General features: G+C 40.6%; 1 protein-coding gene across 1 annotated transcript in view; it reads right to left on the minus strand.

Annotated features, from left to right (window-relative positions):
- LOC126094636 (mRNA-capping enzyme) overlaps window positions 1-19085 on the minus strand; it is a 94229-nt gene that overhangs the window by 47765 nt on the left and 27379 nt on the right. The window contains exons 5-6 of the mRNA XM_049909126.1: window positions 3150-3228; window positions 2905-3042 (exon numbers count right to left, since the gene is read on the minus strand). Coding sequence (XP_049765083.1) covers window positions 2905-3042; window positions 3150-3228 — 217 coding nt within the window. The remainder of the gene's footprint in view (window positions 1-2904; window positions 3043-3149; window positions 3229-19085) is intronic.

Here is a 19085-nt window from a genome sequence, read left to right on the forward strand (position 1 = left end):
GACACTGCACTGAGCCAAGTTACATAATTCCATAGAAGAAGCAAATAAAGGAAATACAGTAGCATTCTATGTTATTTGTGATTCAAGATACAAATAACTTATTCACAAATAGATTTGTTTAAATGATCTACTTATTCAAATAATTACACAAATATAAATTTATTTGCATAATGTCCACCTCCTGTTATCATTACACCCCATGCTTTTTCCTCTTTCTGTCCACAGTAGGGAATATTATCAACTCTAAGCAAGTCCTATTAGTTTATTTGCTGGATTTACTTATGTGAGCCTACACTGTAGCTAGATTGAAGTTCTTTTGTTACTTTTAAAGAAAGTAGCCAATTATAATTAGTTGTCACACTTATCAACATAAATCTTTTTCATTTGTTCTGTCCAAAATAAATCTCTGTGTCAGCGCGATGTTTGCTGCATACTGAATGCAAGCATTATTTCTTTAGCTTTCATTCACAAAAATTTAGAGATCCACAGCCAAATAAATGACATTCAATAACACCCAATACTCCATTATCACTTTACATTTCATTTTACATCATCATGTTCAGACGCAATCATAATATTTGATGTATCTCAGGTGTGCAGCATACATGTTCTTAGTAGAAAACAAGGAAAATTGGAAGCCAACAAGAAATTCTAATTCTAAATCCATTCAGATGCTTGATAGGTCCTTTAGCGCCACTGTGTTGTGATGAAGCTGTGTAAAGTCCACGTTTCCTTGGACACACGGCAGAGCCATGTACCTGTTGCACTGCAGCCAGAGACTGAGCGCTGCGTGATGGTGAACGAAACTTCATGATACCCAGTGCGGGAACTGCCGACTGCACGCTTCCACAAAGTGTGCAAAAGTAAGTGATGGGCAGTGAGAGCTACTCATTTGGTTTAGCCATGCACATGCAGTGCTCTATTACCCACACATCCATGCTGTTGCACCAATGTGCAAAAACTCATAGCGTTTATCAGTGACTGTACAGGTAACAATACCTGAAGTACTTATCTCCTTGAAAAAATATGATAAATGATGGTGTCAACCCACACCGTGCAGTCACCACTGAAGAATGAACTGGTACCACTTGATGAACATGTGGATAACATTCTGCGTGCTGACATATTCTTGGAGGTGGAAATACGTTTCGTCTGTCCACAGAATGTTCCATGGCCAATAATTGTCCTCTTCCACATGAACAAGAAATTCCAAAACAGACCTTTGTCTTGCTGGCAGCTCAGCAAGAAGCAACTGTTGAACATGGGTGATTTTGATGGATAGCAATACAGGTTGTTTCATAAGATTTTATGCACCACGCTCACAGGCATGTCCAATGTTGGGGCATTTCCCCATGCACTGTATGTTTGCACACCACCACTTGACCCCCTCCTGCGAATACTGCGGTGACAGCTTCGACAGACGTTGGATCAACTGCTTTCCTACCTCTGACAAATTGCACTTCAAAAGAAACTGTCTTTTTAAATTTTGTAAGATCCTTAGCAAACATCGGACCGGTGCCTTTTTGCATACCCTTGAGTGTTTGAAACTTCTGCAGGGCTATTGGTATACAGTCACCGTTCTTGTAAAAAACTGAGAAACAGCAGTGTGCCATGAGTCTGTTGCTGTTCATATTCTGGTTACAGTGCCATCTATTGATCAAATTTTCGTTAATGTTTTTTTGTTCCATGACTTTTCCCCCTGTGCCAATAATATGATGTTCAAGTCTGATGTCATTCTATGCAGTGATTCTCTTCCTACAGTGTTTTAAAAGCGGAACTTTAGTTATGGACACTATGTATTACATTCAACCTGAGAATGTACTAAAAAACAAAATCTGCAACAAATCATCAAAGATGATTTTGAGTGATCACATTCTTATAACTTTCTTGTATGCAGCGGGGTCACCTGCACCTTTTTCCTGTTGGGTAGGTCTTTATGGTGGGTGAGAAATTTGAAGCTAATTATGGTGCTAATGCTAAGTTTTTCCTGTGAAACCAAAATGGGATTCCATCTGGATCTGGCGACTTCTTTGGGTTCAATTCTTTCACTGCTTTTTAACACCAGGGATGCTAAAACTTTTGTCCTCCAAGTTGAAGTTTGTGCAGTAGTTAAGAGCTGGTATTTTACCTGATCCTCCTACACAAATGAGATTTAAACATCAGACCAATGCTTTTTTTGCCCACCCTTCCACAGTCTTCTATTGCAAATCAGACTGCTCTCTAAGTGCTTGAATAGAGGCCTTCCCGACACTAAGCAATTTATTGTAGGAGCAGAATCTGTTGTTATTTAGCCAATTGCTGGAGAAGAATTGAGGTTTTGTATTTATATTTCCACGAAACAGCCTCTACTTTAACAAATATAAAATGAAATGCTTATTCTAGGGGGGAAAAAAGAACAGCTGAATGGCTTGGCTACCAAAATATAAAGATGCAAAACTAATAAAACATATGTGAGGAGAACTGTTGATATTCTGAAATAAGGTCATCCTAGTGCAAACTTCAGGACAATGACTATCAGAAAGAAGGTAAGAACAGTAAGAAAAGAAATGGTGTGCAGCCTCTGGGACATAAAATGAACGAGGGTGACCCAGTCTCCAAATGATACAATGCACAGTGAAGAAGAAATACATTAGTCTGTTTTCACAGACAGACATGTCAAGAGGTAAAATGATGTCCTCACTCAACAGTACTCGCAACCTGTTCTTACTTGCTGCTCTCAAATGGCACAGCTTGTTCTAATAATTTGCTTCATGCTTGTAACTAAGTTATCAGTTTAAAAATTTGCACTGTGATGTGTGATTATTATGTGATACTTACATTATAGCATAATGGCAAAAATATGGAGTAGATGTGCACTATTACAATATGGCAGAATATATGAAACATTACAATAAGTTTACACACCCTCTCCACCCACATAATGACTGAGTTTTTTTCTGTATTTCTGACAACTTAGGCTGGGTTGTGACTGGTGTAACACCATTTACACCTTCCATGAATGTAGGATTTTTCTTTCGAAATTCCTTCCTTCGTCTCTGATTGCTGAAACAGAAACACCTTATCTTACCTCAACATCCAAATTCAAGTTGCGAGCAATAGGTTGATTATACAAATACTTTTTCTCCTAAAGATGAGAACAGAGTAATTACCTTCCAGCTGCTTTCCCATTTTCTTCTCCACCGACACTCCCACCAGCACCATCATCATCATCATCTGCTTCTTCTTCCTCTACAAAATTAATACATAATTTTATTTTTCATTTTAAGTACAAATGTAATTTCAGGATCTGATGAATAATGTCCCTCTCACACTATTTTCCTTATAATCATTAGCTTCATAAACTGCTATTGTTGAAGTTCCGTTATCACTCTGCTGGTAGGATTTGCCAAACACCAGGACTTGCAGTATTAAAATAAAAGTATTTTAACATCTCTTTTCCATTAGACTTAGTGAATAAAGTAAATTGTACTTCGAATAGTATGAGACTGAACTTAATATCTGAATGGGAATAGATCACTATTCACTAAATAGAAGATGCACCGAGAAGTTGAAAGGCACATGTAAGGAACAATAAACATATAGTACCATGTTTGGTGTCAAAAATCATTTGGTCATATCTTAATTACCACATCATCTTATCCACTAACAGACCTCCACCATTTCCATTCTAACTACACTCATATTTTTCCCACTTTATTTTCAAAATTATTTATCTCTGACTTAATTTGGCATGTACAGTAAGCTTCTTTAACAATTAATTTCTAAAACATCTGAGTGACTTGATATGGTCAGCTCCAAATAAAAAGCACTGCAATATATGTGACAAGTTAGTTCTGCAAACATTCAATCTATTTGATATCATTCAAATGACATCCAGATAAATAATGTAACTCTCTTGAAAGCAAAAATTCAAGAAGTTGATAACATTTGGAAAATATTAGAAGCACATTCTTTTGATATATCTACTGCACTCAACCATGTATTTAGATGATAGAACATATAAGCAAATATAAGATTCTGAGTCAATCAAAATTCTAGACAGGCTTCTCCACTGAACCAATCATCTACTATTTCACTGACATGTGTATTACAATATCTTATCACAAGATTTCACCTACCTGAATTTTTTGTGGTCCATCTAAGGCAATGCATGTGCTAATCACAACATTCTTTTGAAGAAGTTTCTGGCTTTTAAGATACAATGATGGAAAGGGACATACTGTACATTCTTCAGAGTCGGGACAAATTACTACTGGTACTTCAGAGGGTTGAATTCTGTGGCCACTTCGATGAGACTTACCAAACAAAAGCGCTGGCAGGTCGATAGACACACAAACAAACACAAACATACACACAAAATTCAAGCTTTCGCAACAAACGGTTGCTTCGTCAGGAAAGAGGGAAGGAGAGGGAAAGACGAAAGGATGTGGGTTTTAAGGGAGAGGGTAAGGAGCCATTCCAATCCCGGGAGCGGAAAGACTTACCTTAGGGGGAAAAAAGGACAGGTATACACTCGCACACACACACACACACACACACACACACACACACACACACACACACACACACATATCCATCTGCATATACATAGACACAAGCAGACATTATCTGCAGTTTGCCCAAACTCTTTGCCTCTGTATATGTCTGCTTGTGTCTGTATATGTGTGGATGGATGTGTGTGTGTGTGCGCGCGAGTGTATACCCGTCCTTTTTTCCCCCTAAGGCAAGTCTTTCCACTCCCGGGATTGGAATGACTCCTTACCCTCTCCCTTAAAACCCAAATCCTTTCGTCTTTCCTGAGGAGGCAACCGTTGGTTGCGAAAGCTAGAATTTTGTGTGTATGTTTGTGTGTCTATCGACCTGCCAGCGCTTTTGTTCGGTAAGTCTCATCATCTTTGTTTTTAGATATATTTTTCCCACGTGGAATGAAACATTCCACGTGGGAAAAATATATTTAAAAAGAAAGATGATGAGACTTACCAAACAAAAGCGCTGGCAGGTCGATAGACGGAAAGCGGAAAGACTTACACAGACACAAGCAGACATTTTTCAAAAATGTCTGCTTGTGTCTGTGTATGTGTGGATGGATATGTGTGTGTGTGCGAGTGTATACCTGTCCTTTTTTCCCCCTAAGGTAAGTCTTTCCGCTCCCGGGATTGGAATGACTCCTTACCCTCTCCCTTAAAACCCATATCCTTTTGTATTTCCTTCTCCTTCCCTCTTTCCTGACGAGGCAACTGTTGGTTGCGAAAGCTAGAATTTTGTGTGTATGTTTGTGTTTGTTTGTGTGTCTATCGACCTGCCAGCGCTTTTGTTTGGTAAGTCTCATCATCTTTCTTTTTAAATATATATATATATATATATATATATATATATATATATAGAGAGAGAGAGAGAGAGAGAGAGAGAGAGAGGGAAACATTCCACGTGGGAAAAATATATTTAAAAAGAAAGACGATGAGACTTACCAAACAAAAGCGCTGGCAGGTCGATAGACACACAAACAAACACAAACATACACACAAAATTCTAGCTTTCGCAACCAACAGTTGCCTCGTCAGGAAAGAGGGAAGGAGAAGGAAATACAAAAGGATATGGGTTTTAAGGGAGAGGGTAAGGAGTCATTCCAATCCCGGGAGCGGAAAGACTTACCTTAGGGGGAAAAAAGGACAGGTATACACTCGCACACACACACATATCCATCCACACATACACAGACACAAGCAGACATTTTTGAAAAATGTCTGCTTGTGTCTGTGTAAGTCTTTCCGCTCCCGGGATTTGAATGACTCCTTACCCTCTCCCTTAAAACCCATATCCTTTTGTCTTTCCTTCTCCTTTCCTCTTTCCTGACGAGGCAACCGTTGGTTGCGAAAGCTAGAATTTTGTGTGTATGTTTGTGTTTGTTTGTGTGTCTATCGATCTGCCAGCGCTTTTGTTTGGTAAGTCTCATCATCTTTCTTTTTATATATATATATATATATATATATATATATATAGAGAGAGAGAGAGAGAGAGGGAAACATTCCACGTGGGAAAAATATATTTAAAAAGAAAGATGATGAGACTTACCCAACAAAAGCGCTGGCAGGTCGATAGACACACAAACAAACAGTGTATGTTTGTGTTTGTTTGTGTGTCTATCGACCTGCCAGCGCTTTTGTTGGGTAAGTCTCATCATCTTTCTTTTTATATATATATATATATATATATATATATATATATATATATATATAATAGAGGGAAACATTCCACGTGGGAAAAATGTCTGCTTGTGTCTGTGTATGTGTGGATGGATATGTGTGTGTGTGCGAGTGTAAACCTGTCCTTTTTTCCCCCTAAGGTAAGTCTTTCCGCTCCCGGGATTGGAATGACTCCTTACCCTCTCCCTTAAAACCCAATCCTTTTGTCTTTCCTTCTCCTTCCCTCTTTCCTGACGAGGCAACCGTTGGTTGCGAAAGCTAGAGTTTTGTGTGTATGTTTGTGTTTATTTGTGTGTCTATCGACCTGCCAGCGCTTTTGTTGGGTAAGTCTCATCATCTTTCTTTTAAATATATATATATATATATATATATAGACACACACACACACTAGCAACCTGCCCCAGCTTCCCATGATGAATGATTTTGTTAAGTTCTCTCTAGTGTACCTTACTGTGATGAACAGAAAGTACAGTCCCTTACACAATTCTGAATTTACAAGATTAACTGTGGCGATTGTGACAAATTCACTACGGGACAGATGGGTAGGAGCTTCAGCAGATTACACAGATTAAGAGAACACCTAAACACTAGTGAAAGCAATAAATCATCACTTATTGGACATTAACGCAACAGTAAACATACTGCTACTCATAATGATACATTGGAAATTCTACATTGGCTCAACAAATATTTTTTGAAAAAGTTGAAATTTCTAATGCTTTCAATAATATAAGTCAGAGTGCATTCTTAATGAACAGATTTAAAAACAGAAACTTCTCAGAAAATTGCAAGCTTACATTAACTTGATGAAAAACATAGATAACAGTAGTTAGCTGTATACTTCAGCATATGTTTCACTGTAATGGGTTGGATAGTCTCTGCATCTACAGGAGCTCAGCAAAAGAACTCTCTCAGCCTCTGTCATCTCAATTCTGCAACTTTCTACCTACATGTGGTGCCCCTGTTACACTGATCAACTCAGTTGAAGGTTGAGTAATCAACACCAGTGGCAAAGAGAGATGGTGACCACATAGGATTTGGGGGCCAGAGGGAGGTAATGTGAAACTGCCACTGCAATTACTCCAAAGAAACTCCACAGCTTTACTCAACTCAAAATGTTCTGGTGTTTCAAGTTCCCCCTTCAGATGTTCGAGGGGGGGGGGGGGGGGGGAGGGGCAGAACCAGATTGAGAGAAGTTTCACAAAGAGTAAGATGCTGCAAGGAGAAGCACTGTTTAGGAACATGGAATGTAAGCTCCATGTATAAAGGAAACTAGACATAGTTGAAAGAGAAATGGAGAGAATTGGCATTGACATATCGGGAGTAAGTGAAATGAGGTGGACTGGCATAGGAGAATTTGCTCTGGATGGCTATACAGAATACTATTCTGGACAAGAGAACACAGAAGTAATAGAGTAGCATTCATTCATAGTTAATAACACATTAAGAAAATCTGTAATGGGGTCAATTATAAAAATTCAGATTTCAAGGTCAACCCATTAATATAGTCAAGTTTATATCCAAACCACTGATGCTGAAGACGACATTATTGACCTGTTCTATAGAGATTTGCAAGAGTTACTGTTGTTGACACTCAACAAGGACATTGTCTTCACAGGTGGAGGTTGGATGTCAAAGTGGAAAATCAAAATATAGAAGCTGTAATGGGAAAATTTGGTCTTGGTACAACAAATGAAGGATGACAGATTCCTAAAGTTCTGTTAGAACATTTCACTGGTTATTGGCAACACACTTTTTCAGCCATCTAGATGACACCTGTATACCTGAACTTTGCCAGACAGCCAATACTAGAATCAAATTGATTACATACTTTGTCATCAGAGGTGGGAAGGTGCTTTCCAATCAACACCACAAGACCTGGACCTGACTGTGGATCACATCATGAGTTCTTTATAAAATTATGGCTGAAACTGAGGAAAGAAGCCAAAGCTATTCCATCTTACAGATATGACCTTAAGAGCATACCTTCAGATTAGGCAGTAGACCACCCTGTGGCACAACATGCAGCTGTACATAACATGCTTGATTTCAATGGCTGCTTCAAAACCTGGGCCTCACACCTTCTACCCAACTGTTTCTGTCCCCTCTGATTTATCACTTCCTCCCAAATAACATCTCTCACCTTCACTGTCCCAATGTACTCACTAATCTCTTCCCCTTCCCTGTTCCTCTCCTTTCTGCCCCCCCCCCCCCCCATTTCTCCATCCCCTCCCACAGCTTCCCAATACTGAACCTGGCAGCCTTGTCTTGGAACCTCTAGTTCCTGCACACTCCACTGGGCAGTGCTCCACTCTGGGCTGTTGCTCCTGTTTGACATGTTTCAGTTGCACTCTGATTATAGTGGCTTGCAACGGCAGTCGTGTGTGTGAGGTGTGCTTACTTGTGTGCACTTTTCTTTTCTGAAGAAGGCTCTGTCCAAAAGCTCAAATGTAGTCTTTTCATTGCGCCTGTCTGCAAATCAGTGTGTCGTCTTTATGGTTAGTAGCATTCTACCCCTTTGTAATATTGTTGACATTCCAACTTGGACTTTCCATTGTTTGGAAAAAAAAAACCATGACAACAACATGGGTAGAATATGAAGTATGATCAAAAAGTAATGGGAGTATTTGTTTTTCTTGAAGAATCTTTATGTATTCATCGACAACATCTTTGTTCCCTTCAAAGTTATCCACCTTAGATAAAATACAACAGTATTAGAGAAGGAAAGTTGCTACTCACCATATAACAGAAACGCTGAGTTGCGATAGGCACAACAAAAAGATTCACATAATTATAGCTTTTAGCCATTAAGGCCTTTGTCAGTAACAGACAGACACACACACACACACACACACACACACACACACACACACACACACACACATATGCAACTTGCACACACGTCTGCAGGTGTTGCAGTGTGGTTTCAGTTGTCTGAGACTGCAGATGTGTGTGCAAGTTGTGTTAGCATGAGTGTGCGTGTCTGTTGCTGACAAAGGCCTTAATGGCCGAAAGCTATGATCATGTGAATCTTTTTGTTGTGCCTACCGTGACTCAGCATCTCCGCTATATGGTGAGTAGCAACTTTCCTTCTCTAATATTGTTACATTCCATGCTGGATTTTCCATTGTTAGATATAATACACTTGTACCAGCACTTTTTACAATCTTGGAAGCACTTCTGGAACTCACTTTTCATTATAGTGTTCACCTCCTTCAGCAATTCTGTTTATATCTTAGCAATTGTGGTATAACAGCATCCTTTCATGGTTCTCTTCAGTCTCAGGAATAGAAATAAGTCAAAGGGGGCCATGTCCACCGAATACTGTGGCTAGGCAAAATACAGATTTTTTTTTGTTAAATGAAATTTCTATGAGTGAATTTGCCACAATTCTGGTTGTCATCTTTGTATTGCTTCACACAAATGGTGCATAAGTTTGGGGTAGTATTCCTCACGGACCATGTGACCATAAAGCAGGAAATCATGATGCACTAACCCATTGTCATCAAAGAAAACAATGAGAAGAACCTTCACATGTTATCAAACTTGTCTAATTTTTTTTGGTCTTGGCTCTTCAGGCAGTTTCCACTTGGTCGACTGCACCTTGGTTTTGATGTCACACTTGTACACCCACATTTCATCACCTGTTATAACCTTCTTTCGCAGTTCTAGACCATTGCTGACTTCATCCAGCAATTCCTGAGTGATTTTGTTTTTGGTCAAATTCAACATTTTCGGAACAAAATTTGCTGCTACACATTTCATGCCCAAAACATCTGAAAAAACTACTTAGCATGAGACAAAGGATATGCTGACATCATCAGCAACCTCTCTGACGGTGATTTTCCAGAACCATTTTCTTTACTTCTTCCATATTGTCATCAGTAATTGATGTGCTAGGGCATCCAGGGCAGTTGTCATCTTCAGTGTCTTCTCAGTTCTCTTTGAAACATTTATACCACTTGTAAACTCTTTTCTTAGTCATAGTAAATTTGCTAAAAACCACAGTCAACATTTAGAGTGCTGTGCTGTACTTTATTCCATTTTTCAAGCAAAATTTAATGCAAATTCTTTGAGCCACCTTTTTGGAAAGTAAAAATTCACTGAGCACTTCAAAACATGTATAAACTTTACGACTGTCAACAATAAACTAAATATTCAAAGCAGCTGAAAATGCAAACGTACATCACGGGGGAAAATTGCAAATAGGATGTTAAATTAAAATTAAATTAATGAAATTACAATCCAAAAGTTCCCAATACTTTTTGATCACACCTCATATGTAGAAGATATATATAAGAAAGAACTACAACTAAAAACTGATGATGATGATAATAATGTGATTTCAGAACCATTCTGGAGAGTGGAGTCAAATGGGTCCTAGAAAATATTGCTAAAAACAGGGCAAATGAATATGATGGAATTCCAGGAGAATTGTTCATAGTCACTGGTAAGAATACAGTGAAAGTTCTGCATTCAAAAAATATTGAGAACTCAACAGTAGCCAAAAAACTGGAAAAGTATTCGCCCTAATTCCAAAGGAGGAATTTCTACAGACTGTTCAAATTACTTAACAACCACATTATCTCACATGCTAGCAAAGTCATGCTTAAAATTTTACAAAATAGACTTTTGAGAGTATATAGACCTAGAGCTAATCGAAAAGTGACCAGAGATCAAACTGCCAATATCTGATGAATTATGAAGGAGGCAAGGAAATTCCAGAAAGACATTTATTTCTGCTTTATTGATTATGCTAAAGCCTTTGTGTTAACCACAATAAATTTAGGCAAGTACTCAAAAACGTGGGAGCATCAGACAAATTTACCTCATGCAGAACTTGTACTCTGACTGTGAGACCAGGGTACAAACCATATATGGAGTGACTAAATGAGTCAAGACTCAGAAAGGAGTATGACAAGGCTGCATACTGTCACTTTACTTATACACTTTGTATGCAGAGCACATTATTAGGAATGCCGGAGCAGATGAAGAACAACTTGGAATTAAAATAGCTGGGATAAATATAAATAATCTTAGATATATCCACAGCAGAAAGTGAAGAAGAATTAAAGATGCTCTTACTGAAGATGAAAGAAGAAAGTGCAAATGCTGGTCTAATATTGAATGTCTGATGATGGTCACAAAATCAAAAGCTGTTTGTCACTTGGCAGAAAGGCAATGTCCAACCTTGACAATGTTTTCAGGAGTGGAGACATAACAACAAAGATCTGTGTAGAAAGGGCTAAGGTCTTTCCACTTGTTGATGTACGGAGGTGAGACTGGACTGTAAGAAAGCTTGAACAACATAGAAAAATCCACTTTTGAATTGTGGTGTTGGAGGAAATCCTTGGGAGTTCCACTGACTGTAAAGAGAATGAATAGGTAAGTATCAAAGAAAACCAGATTGAAACTTAGAAGGCCCAATACTAAAATAGAAACTCACCTACTTTGACCACATTATGTGATGACACAGTTTATGGAAAAGACATTAATGCTTGGAAAGATGACATTACAGAAGTGATGGATTCCAACCTGCAGAGTCTGTGGGAGAAAGAGTAGGACAGAAGATACTGGCTTTTATGAAATATATTAAGGCTGTGCATCACATCAGGACCACACCTGGTCCTTTTATCCCCTTGTACCACAGACCATTGGCACATGACAAATCTGGATCACAAAAGCCAGATGTGGCATAATGATCCAAGCAGGTACTGCACAACCATCAGAAAGCAACTGGGCTTCTCTCCTTCATGTGGTATCAAAGAAACTGATCAACTGGAGCCCTGAAGTGACTGCGAAGGGCTCAATTCTCAGACTATTGTTGACTGGTGCCCTACATGTCACAATGGAGATTCTGGATGCCAAACTGGTAGGCAACAAACTGTGGAGGTGTGCCCGTGCAGCGGCCGGGCGATAAAAGTACGTCACCATTGCCCCATGTTTTCGAGTCAGCCGTCCCCTCCCCCCCCCCACCCCCACCCTTCCCCCAGATTTTCCACCATTCCAAGAAGCAAAGGAAGATTGGGACACACACGTACAGCATCTGCAGTAGCATTTCAGGTAGAGGATCAATCATTGCAAGAAGTTTTTTTCTTATCATGGATTGCACCTGAAATATTTCATTTGCTTCAAAAACTTGCCCTATTGAAAACCCATCAGCATTGTCATTTACTGAAATTTGTGACTTCCTTAGTCCTTATTACCTTTAGCAAACCCATGTGGTGATTCCCCATATGGCGTTCCACCAGTGGCGAAAGAAAGCAGGCCAGCCCTATCAAGTATGGGTAACGACCTCCATGGGCTCAGTAGGAAGTGTAAAATTTCTGTATTCTCACTGCCAGCACTCCTATGCCAATTCTCTGATTTGCAACATTGTCATTCATTCTGCCTCAGACAGAGAGGTACTTCATGTGGTCTTGTGTTTAGAAGATCCACTAGTTGTGGTGGTTTTGACTATAGCTAAGGCTTTCGAAGTATCACAAGCTACATCTGAACATTTCGAGGATGGCATGGATGTTGCATCAGTGCACTCAGTGGCACATCAGCAGCATTCCCAGATAGCCTCAGTTTGTTCCTCTAATGTATTTGGGTTGCAATTGTATGTAGCTGGTTTCTGCCGCAGGTTTTAATCATGTCTTGATTGTTTCTGTGTACACTCCCGGTGCCGCTGTGCACACAGTATGTGCTACTTGCCATAAACAAGGTCATGTGGTCGAGTCTGTCATAGATCCCCATGCAGTTGGCATCAGACATGAATGTGGAGTTCACAGAAGTGCATAGTAATATGCCAGTAAATTGCCTCAAGCTCAACATCCCTAGCAGGATTTACATTACACTGTTGATTCGACAACAACCATTCCACTTCCACGTCGACACCAGGTGCTCTGTGTCCCTCAAGAAGCTGGAAATATATCACCAGTTGGGCCAACCCGCTCTCTCCTCCATAAACTGTTGTTTGGTTAGTTAAGGAAACCAGCCCATTCCTATTCAAAATGAGTTCACGATCATAATTGGGTACCAACTCGTAATGATGATGATCACATATTGGGCAGTAGACAATGCAACCTCAGAGAACGTTTATGGTCTTGACGCATTTATAGATTGTGGGTTTCAAATGCAAGACATGGTCCATCTTGTTTCCAACTCTATTCCTTTCCAGGAATTGGGCGAATTTTGCTGTTAATTTGGTCCCTTGTTTTCACCAGGGTTTGGGGCGGAAAAGTATTTTGAGGCATACATCATCATAAAACAGATGGCTATAGCAAAATATTGTTATGCTCAGCCTCTCCCCTTCGCCTTGAGATCGGCAGTTAAGGAGGAACTTGATAGGTTGTAGGGATTGGGCGTCATTGAACTGGTTCCCTCTAGCTAATGGACTATGCCACTGGTTGTCGTAGGAGGAATCTTCAGAGCACTTTGTGTGGTGATCAAACCCTCCATTAACAGTGAGTCAGTGGTAGATCCTTATCCAATTTTGTGGAGTGACAAAATCCTTGCAAAACTGGGGGGAAGTGAATGTTTTTTAAAAACTGATATTGTGGTGGTACATCTTGTCCGGATTCCACTTCCCAACAGATCATGATTAGCAACATCCCATTCAGGTTACACATGCTTACCTTTTCGCATCGCGAGGGCCCCCCACTATTTTTCAGCCATTCTTAGTGCAGTTAATACTTGCTGTCCCCTGTTGTGCAAACTATCTCGATGACATTACTGTCCTGGTCCTCACAGCAGGAACACGTTGGCAACCTTTGGACTCTTTTCACTAAACTGCAAGAGGCAGACCTCAAGTGCAACCAGTGGTAGTCACAGATCTTTCAACAGAAATAAGATATGTCAGTCATCTTCTTTTAAACCATAGCATCCATCCTACGCAGCATCACTTAGCAGTCATTACCAACCTTCCTAAGCCATGAAACCTGAAAGAACTCTATGCATTTTGCGAAAGTCAGTTATTATTCATAATTTATCCCCAATGCTATGGATGTCAGTCATTCATCAAACAACTTGCTCCTTTTGTATGGTCGGTGAACTGTGACAAGGCATTCACCCACATCAAGTTGTTGTCTTGTCTTCCTCAAGTCTCAGTATCTTTACACTGAGTAAAAAACTGGTTCTTGTCGTAGAAGTATCCCGGTACACACCTGGGGTAGTTTTGCCTCACAGGGAAGCTGATCAATCTGAAAAACCTCTGTCAGATGCCTCAAGTATGCTGACAGCAGATCAATGCAAATATTCACAAATAGAAAAGAAAGTGTTAGTGTTCATCTATGTGGTACACAGGTTCCACATTTTCCTTTATGGGAACAAATTCCATCTCATTACCTACCATAAACCATTTGTGGCACTTTTAGAAACCCTTTCTCAACTTCTTGACAGGACTGCACAAAGATTACAGCAGTGGGCTTTATTTCTGCGTGCCTCTCAGTATGAGATTCTTTATTGTCCCAATACTCATTACGCCAATTATCATGCACTGCTGCACTTACCCATTGGTCTTGACCTAGAATTCGACAAAATGGAAGTTCTGTTTTTCCAGATTGATGATTATGTGCAGCAGGTGTTGGATAGGCTCCCAGCCACAGCAAAGTCCATAGAGAAAGCTACATGGTAAGATCTCTGACAGGTGTCTCGTTTTGTACAAGCTTGGCCTGAATGGCTGCCCGTTAAGGAGTCAGGTCTGCTCTGCAATCTTTTGCTCTGTAATTGGCTGGTGGTGGTTGATGGAAGATTCCTCCTTAGTACGAATTTGGACGAAGTCTGCATTATCATCTTGCTGGTCCTGTGGTCCTGGATTCGGATGCTTCTCCAATGTGGCCACTGGGGTGTAACCCTCATGAAAATGCTAGCAAGATGTTTCGTCTACTGGCTCAGAATTGATTCAGTGATTGAGAAGCATGTTCAAGGGTGCAAACAGTGTGCCGAGTATCAGGTGTTGTATGGCTTATGGAACACGGCAACAGTTTTCAGCACTTTATCGATGAAGTTTTGTGGGGACTGGACTTTGGATTCACATGTGTATAAGATGTGAAAGTGGAATCATCACCCTCAGAACAACAAGAACAGTGTCTACACAGAGTTTCAGAAGGTTTTACAACTGCAGAATCCACATTAATCAGGCTAAATGCATCACTGGTTGCAGTGAAATAACATTCCTGGGATTTTGGGTTTCTGCAACTGATATGTATTCACCAACTGAGTGCCTCACTGAACTTTCAATTTATTTGACACTCGAAACAGTGCATGAAGTAGTGCTTTGGTACCTGGAGATGATAAACTTTCACTGCTGCTTTTTTTTATTATTATTTATTTATTTTAGCAAAAGCTGTCGAGGCCTAGGCACCATTCCATGCTGCCCTCATTGGTCCCAAAGTGTACAAATAATGTATGTCACCTGGACTGATGAACTACAGGCAGCTTTTGAAACCTGCCAGACAAGCTTCACACGAGCAACCCTCCTCGTGCAACTGATCGCTGTCATTCCACTAATGATTTTCTCGGACATGTGATCTCACACTGTTGTGAGAGGGTATAGAATTTTTACAGAATTCAAAATTTTTCCCATAAGTGTTAGTACAATGTGTTCTGTACCCTCATTGGCTAAGGCAAGATGGCCCTGCTCTTGTATCACATGCCATGTCAGGCACAGAGGAGTTGGTATACTGTGATGAGTTAGCAGGCTGACAGCGGTCGTATGTGCCTACCCTATTATGGCGATGGGTTTTCGACTTTCTAACTTCGGACTGAGCCGTCAGGGAATTCGCACTATGAGGGTGCTACTACTACAGCATTTTGTGTGGCTTGTATATAGAAGGACTGCTGTACATGGAGTGAGACGTGTTCCCTACAAAAAGTGCAACGTAATACAGCACATACCAGCTCCACTAGTAAGTTTTTACATCCCAGATGCACGATTCTCACACATCTACCTGGAACCGATCGGACTACTCCCATTCACATGTAACTACAGAATGCAGCAGAACCGACTAAGCAGTTTCTATCGATTACGTCTGGGGCTGTAGTGGGGGTAAGCAGTTGCATGTGGTCTGCCTTTGTTCAGTCGTTGACCTCCATTTCAGTAGCCAACATGGTCTGCACCGGTCCACATCGTGGTTTTGCTGGTCATGCTTACTATGAAAACAGCAGATTTGTGATCGCTACACAGCGAGCTATTCCTAATGCAAACACAATTCGGTCCTGGGTTCGGCAGTTGGAGGAAACTGGCAGCACACTAATAAAATGTGCAACGGATGAGAACAACAGTTCAACTATCATCACAACATTCTGCTGGACGACATGCTGTTGCATTGGGGATTTCAGACCACAGTTTGAGAAGGATTCTGCAATGCTATTTGAAGTTCCATCCTTTCAAAATAATGATTGCTCAAGAATTACGCCCAGCAGACTACGCCTACCATCAAAATCTGTGTTAGCAAATGTTTGCTCAGGTCCCTCCGAATTCAGCTTTCTTCAGTAGTGACGAGGCACATTTTCATCTTTGTGGGTGCGTGAATAAGCAAAACTTTCGCTACTGGGCTGAAAATAACCCCCGAATTATTCACGAAAGACCACAGCATTCTCCTAAAGTGACAGTGTGGTGTGCCATATCACAATTTGGCATGGCAGGCCCTTACTTTTTTGGGGAGGAAGGAGTGACTGTGACAGTGAATTCCACACGTTATGTTTCAATGTTGCAAAATTTTCTGCAACCCAGAATGGACAAGATTGTTGAAGAACATGGACTAAGGGACTTGTGTTTCCAACAGGATGGAGCTACGGCTCACACAGCTCGAATTTCACTTAATGTTTTGAGAGAAATGTTTCCAGGACACCTCGCCTCTTTGAGGGTTGATGTCGTGCAGCTTGTGCGGTCACCGGATTTGAGCATTTGTGACTACTTTCTTTGGAGATATCTGAAGGAAAAGGTTTTCAAAAGCCACCCTTACACCCTACCAGAGTTAAAAGAGTGGATTATTGGCGAAGTGAATGACATACCCTGCGACGTGTGTGCAAGAGCTGCTCGAAACTTCAGGGATTGTCTACAACAATGTATTGATGCTAATGGCCGACATCTTGACATTATTTTCAAAACTAAATGTATGTAAAATGGTATATTGTACTAATTTAGAAAATAAAAACGTTTTCACTCTATACATACATATTTACTTTTTATTGCTTCTTAAAACTGTTTAGTCGGTTCTATCGCAACTTGTATCAGTAGAGTCTCATAATGATTGACAGATACACTTGGAAAAGCAAACTGCCAAGAATGTGGTGCATGCATTCACCTGCAACTGGATTTCACATTTTGGATGTCCCCAGCAAGAGGCTTCTGACCAGGGCCAACTGTGGAAGACGGAAATATTACGTGCAGTGACCCGGCTGTACAGGATACACTTGAGAACTTCACCATAGCATAGAACCACAAATGGCATTATGGAGCACCTGTACCATTTCTGAAAGGCTGCTATAATGAGCCATATGACAGACACTCAGGTTGACACTCTTCTAATATTGCTGCTGAGAATGCACAGTGCATAGAAAGAAGCCCTCACAGCTCCCCATGGAGCTGGTGTATGGCAAAAACACATCCCAGCTCGTACACTTTACTCTAAGTTTCCTTGTGGAACTCCAGAGGCAAATGATGACTATGCAACTGAATGGAACTACACAGCACAGGAAACAGTCTACTTTTGCTGTCAAATACCTGGCAACAATGAAGTATATTGTTGTACCCAGCCATATCTCCTGGCCAGTACAACTGCTAGCACTACACCCGTGTCTTGCAGGTTGTCTTGTTGTTAAGCCACAGACACCAGCCAGAGGCGCCAGCTGCTGAGCATCACATGCACAACTGATAATGGTGCTGTGATTGTGGGCCATTTCTTTATCTGCGATCACATGGTTATATGTGCATATTTGTCCAACTGCCTACATAGGCTGTTGCATGACAGCAAACAGGCAGACGGATCCCTGTCTCCACTAATCAGTGCAAAGTGCTTGGGAAGCTGTTCTTAATACACTAGGTCTGGCTCTTCATTTACTATTTGCTAGCTTTCTGTAGATCTTATTCCTGGGGGGATCTTTTTATGCACTGTGAAACTCTCTGTATTAAAGGGGTAGACACAGTAATGTCAAGTGATTGTTCAACCAAGCTAAGTACATAAGATAGTACTAAAATTCAGGCCACCATCAGACACAGGACACACACACTAGTACACTAGCACAACATCAGAAATAGCAGTGCCACCCATCTTGAAACCAGGTGACTGCCACCTACTCAGATACAGTCAACTCACAACATTAGCCAGCCAACTGGCATCCAGCCAGAACGGAAACTCATTATGGGCGAAAAGTGCAGTTCTGGCAGTTAAGCAGACGTTTTACAGCTCAAGTTACTTAATTTTTTCTTTTTTCGTCTTTTCCTGTTGGGAGTGTTGAGACAGTATGAGTCACTGCCTCCACTTAAGTGTACTAAATAGGTTCATGAAATGGTGTAGTGAATGTATCCTCGGTACTAGCAGATGTGATGTCAGGCACAGGGTATGGGAGGGGCCTCTGAGAGCAAGTAGCAGGTATTCTTTTATTGGCAGCCATAAGGCAACCTGTTCATATACTGTGGTTCTTGCCTTTGTGTTAAGTGTTCTGTACAAATTGAACTTATATTCAATCTATCACGAGAAGTATCAAGATATTTAACTGTACTTACTATTTAAACAACTCTGCTACAATATCAAACAATAGGAACTCCAGGTTGTAATATCATCTACAGCAATCTACTTGCAGCACACCCTCCACCCAACTGTTTTTGCCCTCTGTTCTATCACCTCCTTCCTTTTCATGTCCCCGAGCCTCACTGTGCACTGCCCATCCTTTCTC

The sequence above is a fragment of the Schistocerca cancellata genome, chromosome 8 (assembly GCF_023864275.1).
Source record: "Schistocerca cancellata isolate TAMUIC-IGC-003103 chromosome 8, iqSchCanc2.1, whole genome shotgun sequence".
Classification (NCBI taxonomy): Eukaryota; Metazoa; Arthropoda; class Insecta; order Orthoptera; family Acrididae; genus Schistocerca; species Schistocerca cancellata.